This window comes from Impatiens glandulifera, chromosome 3, assembly GCF_907164915.1.
Source record: "Impatiens glandulifera chromosome 3, dImpGla2.1, whole genome shotgun sequence".
Lineage (NCBI taxonomy): Eukaryota > Viridiplantae > Streptophyta > Magnoliopsida > Ericales > Balsaminaceae > Impatiens > Impatiens glandulifera.
In genome coordinates, this window is record NC_061864.1 from 23844572 (window position 1) to 23851556 (window position 6985).

The following is a 6985-nucleotide window of genomic DNA, read 5'->3' on the forward strand; positions in this document are numbered from 1 at the left end:
TTTCATTTCTTTTATAGTAAATTTTTCTTTATATATATAAAATTACAATTTCTGTCGAATAACTTTATTCGGAAAATTATATGTTCTTAAATCATTACTCTAATGTGGTTGTGCTTCTATCTACCATTTTCTTAACTAGAAGCGCTCCAAAAGATTGTTTTGGAGAGGTGAAAATCCGTTGAAGTAAAGGAATTGTCAACATTTCTTAAATCCGTGAGTAAATACAGTTCTTTAAAGTGTTTTTGTCCGAACTTTATTTTAAAAATTCATAATTTTAAATTGTCTAGAATACCGGGTCGAGCTTAATTTATTTAAGCCATAGACAAATATTAATCATTTTATTATATTAATAAGTTTTTCAATCATTGACATCCTAATATGAATTGCCATTTAATATGATAGGATTGTATCTCGATTTATCACATAATTAAAAAAGAAAAAAATATTAAAAAATGTATAGAGAACATGGTATAGAATATTTTAATAACCTCATCAATCCACGAATTTAAACGTAGTCAATTGAAGCCGATTGGTAGGCTATCACCAATCTATGACATGATGTCATGTAGCAATAATTACAACTTAAAAAACGATAATATAACATAGAACTAACTAACATTTGTTTAATAAAAAATAATTCATCAACTAACGTGATGGCAATGTTTACACGAAATATTTTATAATAAAATAATTTTTATATGTGAGAATCATTTAAAAACTTAATAAACTCCTTTCATTTGTTTGACCAAAAAATTATGTTCTATATATTTACATAGAAGTTTAGAGGGAGAGAGCATAACTATTTACTAAAAACAAATGGAGTGGACTTATTCTTGGCTGATCAGCCTTATCCTATTAGGGCCACCTCTCATCCTCTACTTCATCTTCCATGCCCGGAGGACTAGGAGACTTCATTCTGCTCAACTCCGGCCACCAGGTCCTCCGGGATGGCCGGTGGTAGGCAACATATTTGACCTTGGAGAACTACCTCATCAAACCTTGTATAACCTCAGGGCTATGTTTGGACCGGTGATTTGGCTGCAGTTGGGATCGGTTGGAACCCTTGTAGTCAATTCGGCGGATTCTGCAGCCAAGCTCTTCAAGAACCACGACCTAGCTTTCTCTGACCGTAAATGCCCGGAAGCTTTATCAGTAGACAATTACAATCATGGGTCCGTGGCCATTGGAAACTATAGCCCATACTGGCGAGTATTCAAGCGAATTGGGGCCATGGAATTCAACGCGTCAAAGAGAGTGAACGAGAGTGTTGACATCAGAAGAAAGTGCGTCGACAACATGATTGTTTGGATTGAAGAAGCAGCCAAGGGAGGGACTAATGGGGAGATAGAGATTGTTCATTTTCTCTTCCTAATGGCTTTCAATGTGGTGGGGAATATAATCTTTTCCGAGGACATATTAAAATCCGAGTCTAAGGAAGGAAAGGAATTCTTTGATTCCATGACTAAGTTTGTGGTTTGGGTTGGAAAACCTAACATTTCAGATTTTTTCCCATTGTTGAAGAGCTTAGATCTTCTCGGAATAAAGAAGGGGACGAAAAAGGACTTGGGGAATTGTTTGAAGATTATAGAGAATTTTGTGAAGGAGAGGCGTCAAAAGAGGTTCAAGAAGAGTGATAACGGTAAGAAGGATTTCCTCGATGTTTTATTGGAGTTCGAAGGAGATGCAAAAGAAGGACTCGACAAGCTTTCCGAGAGAAACATCAATATCATTATATCCGTAAGCACTCAAAATGAAATTTGTTAATTCGACATAAAAATTCTTAATTTTTTCTACTAACTAACATTAACTTGTATGTGAACGTTGTAAAAAAGGAAATATTTCTAGCAGGATCAGAAACAACGAGCAACTCCATCGAGTGGATAATGTCGGAGCTACTAAACAACCCTAATTGTATGGCGAAGTTAAAAGAAGAACTCAATAGAATTGTCGGACGGGAAAGGAAGGTAGAAGAAAGTGATATGGATAAACTCCCATATCTACATGCAATAGTCAAAGAATCATTACGATTGCACCCTCCACTACCCTTGCTCCTCCCAAGGAATTCAATGGAAGACGTAAACTTCAATGGCTACTTCATACCCAAAGGCACACAAGTGTTAGTAAATGCCTATGCAATAGGAAGAGATCCCGAAGTGTGGGATGACCCCTTGGATTTCAAACCTGAGAGGTTCCTCGACAAGAATATAGAGCTTGCGGGTCAACATTTCGGGGTTATCCCTTTTGGGGCAGGTAGAAGAATATGTATGGGTTTTTCTTTGAGCCTACGAGTGCTTCAACTGGCCACCGCGACTCTTGTCCATACATTTGATTTGGAACTAGGAGACTCGACATCTCCTGGTATGATTGATATGAACGAAAAGATGGGACTTACAGTAAGAAAATTGATTCCCTTGAAAGTTGTACCTAAGAAACGAGAGTTATAAGCTCTTTATATTTCTCGTGTGCAAGTGCGTGTTATATATCTCTTGTACATATATTTATCATATTTGCATAATATATATAGAATTTCTCTTTATCTTATTATTTAATTTAGTTACTTTTGAATATAAATATGAGTATCCTTTTTTATCGTGTGCACGGTGCATCACCCACCTCCAAATTTTTTGTAATTAGTTGGTTGATCAATATAAACTTTTTTTTTTATAATATATTGACACTTTTGTTTTAAATAAAATCAAGTATCAAGTATGGTTCTTTAGATTTATGTCTCACATTGAATGTTATTATTTTTTTATGACTTTTTTCAAACAAAGAGAAGAATAAAAATTAATCAATGAGTTGAGACTTTTTATAAAACTTCCTCTTTTTCTCATAATGCTCAATATATATATATATATATATATATATATATATATATATATATATATATATATATATATATATATATATATGAGAATGTGATGATGATGATTTTATAAGAATTTGATTGTTTACATATAAAATCATAATGAAACATGGATAAAATTATTTTTGTATAGTTCATAAATCAAATTCATCATTTTTTTTGTTGATCATAATTAGTTAATATTTTAAATAATTTGTTGATCATAATTACTTCATATTTTAAATAATCACATTAGGATAGCTTAATATCACGGGCTAAAACTCGGTCACCAAATATTTCATCGTCCCGCGTAATAATAGTTTAAATTTCCACAATACTAGCTAGTTAGTCTTTTTAAATATGCAATAAGATGGAACACTTTGAGAGAGAAAGAGTTTGGAGAATATCTTATTTATTACAAGTTTGAGGTACAAGATTACGAAGTATGTGTGGTGCTTGGTATTATGGCCAACACTTGATTATATACAAGTGGTTGAATCATTCTAGATCCTCCTTAACCTAGGTTATTCTAGACACTTCTATAACGTAACCTAGACCCAAGAATTCCTAGAGACTTCTAGAGAATTCTACTAACTACCTACTCTTGAGAACTCCTATAGAATTCTAGAGAGTTCTCCTATCTACATACTTTAGGAACTCCTAAATAATTCTAGAGAGTTCCATGATCTTACATACAAAAAGGAACTCCTAAAGAAATCTAAAGAGTTAGAATTCTAAAGAGTTCCATGGTAGCAAAAATCTAGAAAAATCTGGAATCTTCTAGGATGTGCATATTGTGGGCTTGAAATCGTCACCCCATTTGAATGGGCCGTGACATTCTCCCCCACCTAAGTCGTGGCCATCCTCAGCACGACCTTAGACCGATACTTCTTGATCTTTATCCTCGCATCCCATGAGTGATCTTCCTCCCCCTACACGTCTCGGCACCGGGTGCACTTATGGCTGTCAGCTCCAACCGATATGAGACATTTCCTACATGCCTCTCGATCGTGAACAGTCCCTTGCATCTGCGCAATAGCCCCTTAAGCATAGACCGTAAAGACTTCAACTATTGTGGGGAAAATTCCCCCTTTCCTTGGTCTCCTTCCCTAACTACACACCCTTTCAGATCTGACACTCTCTTCATCTTCTTGGTGACTCTCTCCGAAGATGCCCGAGCATGATCTGCTTCCTCTTCCATGTCTTTGGCGAGATTGAAGGCTAACTTATTTTGGGCAACGTGACCTGTGGCTAAACCTCGTGGAGATAATTGTTGACTGGTTCTTCTAGCCTTGAGCCCCTCGAAGGCCTTCCCGCACACTCTTTAGACTACCTTGGGTACTTCCCCTTTCCCTTTGGAACCGTCCCCATCATCCCTTCCTAATAAAAGTGGCAAATGTCCCTTTTCCACGTTTGCGACCTCGGATGAATCTCATCGCCTAGAACATGCCCATTCTCTCTAATTCCCTTCTTGTTGGTATCACGCTAGTCTTCTCGTGATCCAAAATGATTAATCAATCGGAATAAAGAATTATACAGCGCGTACCTGATCGAACAATTATAGTCCCAACAATACATCGTAGTTTTCCACAAGGACTAAGGTAAACGAGACTATCTCATTCTAGTACTGGTGTGCACTTTTTTAGCCTCCCCGGCCACCGACTTGGCTACATTAAAGGACATGAACGTCCCTCTCATTAGGTTGATGCGAAGACCCAATGTCTTATCCACTCATTCACGCATGAAGTTGTTAGTATCTTATATATCCACTAATGCCTTGATGCGCCTTCTCCCGATCAAAGCTTCCATGAACATCGAGCCCCTCATTGTTCCCTTGACTAGCTTCGCAACACTAGTCTTCATAGCATTGAGTAGTCTCAAGGATCCCACTCGAGTCCCTTACTCTTCCTCGGATGACTCGGTTGCTTTAACTGCTAAAACTTTTTCCCCCTTGAATGGGCACATAAACTTTATGTGATTATTAGCACCATAAATATGACAAACTTTTGGCTTACCAGATTCGTCGACTTGCCTCCCCAAATTATTTTGTGCATGCACCTTCTTGGGTGGGCGGTCTGCCACACCTTTCTCCGTGTCATGTGGGCGGTCTCCCTCATCATTCTCCTCATCACCTCGGATGAGCTTCGGCCTGTCCATAGAAATCTTGAGAGCTCTATTAGCCTCTCCGTAACTACAATTGCCTCAAAGACGTTCTACACCTTGGCCCTTTGTAGCTTTAACTGTGCCCAAGTCTTTAGGCCATTAACAAATACGAACATGGCCTCTTATTCCGTTAGACTAAGTAACTCGAGCATCAACTCTTGGAATTCCTTCACATACTCTTTGATGCTCTTGTTGTGCACAAGTTGACTCAACCTCTTCCTAGCCTCAAACTCAGTGTTCTCTGTAAAGAATTGGCGCTTGAACTCGATCTTGAAGTCTTCCTACATCTCCATTCGCAACGTACCTCATTCAATATATATTTTTTGCCTCCTCCACCATAATAGTGCCATCTCTTGTAGGAAGAAAGGTACTAAGTCCAACTTGGTACGATCATCAAGTATGCTTGATGCCCGAAAATACCATCCATATTCCAAAGAAAGTCCTCCAATTCTCTTGCACTCCTCGAGCCTTTGAACGAAGTTGGCTTGGGAACGTCCATCCAATGAGGTGCCGCACCTCGAAGTTCCCCTCCATTCCACCCAATCCGACCCTCCATTGCGTCAATCCTCCCCATCATCTCCCTTCGGAGAGCATTTATCCTCACATGGACTTCTCCTCGGATTGTCTCGAGCATATCATTATCCTCCCCTCGAACCGATCCCTTCACTTCGTCTTGAATACTACGATTCGCATTGTTAATGATCCCCATGACCTCATTTTACAACTTTTCACCAGCCTCATCCAACAACGTCATCCTATCGGACACCGCGATAAACACTTCAAAAGACTCATGGTGCTCGCACATGCCTTTCTTAAGACGAGTCACACGCGCTTCCATGTCGGCACATCTCTCCACGAACTTCTCCCTCTTGGACCTATTTTCCTTCTGTTCGTTGGTCGAAACCTTTGTGACTTTGAAATCTGAATTCATTTCTTCTTTGCGCGATCTTCTTTAAAATGCGAAAGCACAAACGTGAATACATTACTACTTTGGCTCTAATATCACTTATCACAGGCTGAAACTCAATCAACGAATATTTCTTCGTCCTGCATGGTACTAGTCTAAATTTCCACAATACTAGCTATTCAGCATTTCTAAATATGCAAGAAGATGGAACACATTGAGAGAGAAAGATTTTGGAGAATATCTTGTTTATTACAAGTGTAAAGTACAAGATTGTGAGGTATGTGTGGTACTTTATTTTATGGCCAAGACTTGTTTATATATAAATGTTGGATCATTCTAGATCCTCCTTAACCTAGGTTATTCTAGATACTTCTATAACCTAACCTAGACCCAAGAATTCCTAGAGACTTCAAGAAATTCTACTAACTACCTACTCTTGAGAATTCCTAGAGAATTCTAGAGAGTTCTCATATCTACATACTTTAAGAACTCCTAGAAAATTCTATAGGGTTCCATGACCTTACATACAAAAAAGAACTCCTAGAGAATTCTATAGAGTTCTATAACCTTACCTATACTTTAGAAACTCCTAGAGAATTCTAGAGAGTTCCATGGTAGCAAAAAGCCTAGCAAAATCTGGAATCTTTTAGGATGTGCATCTTGTGGGCTTGACATCGTCACCCCATTTGAATGGGACATGACATTAAGGTGCATTTAATTCAAATAAGGGAATGAGAATATGAATGATATTGATAAATGTGGAGAATATGAATGGATATGATTGATTGAAGTGTGTTATATGGTTAAAACTAGAGAATGGACAAACAAATCCACCAAACTTCATTCTTTTATCATGGAATTGACATCAACCCAAATAAATTATATAATTTTTCTTTATTAAAAAAAGCTCGTTTCAAATGTATCCATAGGTGAAAATATGACCCTCCATACCATTGGTAGGTTTTCAAATCTGAATCCTAGACCAACTAGCATTCCCACGACAAACCCAACAACCAGTTTGCTTGCCTTGTTCCTCTCTACTTTGTTTTCACATGAAACAATTAGTTAAA

At 37.7% G+C, this 6985-nt stretch overlaps 1 protein-coding gene across 1 annotated transcript; it reads left to right on the top strand.

Annotated features, from left to right (window-relative positions):
- The first annotated feature begins 781 nt into the window (after positions 1-781).
- LOC124930038 (iridoid oxidase-like) lies at positions 782-2444 on the top strand. The gene is made up of 2 exons (XM_047470406.1): positions 782-1737; positions 1833-2444. Exons 1-2 carry the CDS (start codon positions 817-819, stop codon positions 2442-2444), a joined length of 1533 nt encoding a protein of 510 aa, XP_047326362.1. The 5' UTR covers positions 782-816.
- Positions 2445-6985: the final 4541 nt, after the last annotated feature.

Coding starts and splice junctions, on each gene's coding strand:
- LOC124930038 (XM_047470406.1), top strand. CDS start 817: ATGGAGTGGACTTATTCTTGGCTGATCAGCCTTATCCTATTAGGGCCA. Junction 1,738..1,832: donor ACATCAATATCATTATATCC/GTAAGCACTCAA, acceptor GTTGTAAAAAAG/GAAATATTTCTAGCAGGATC.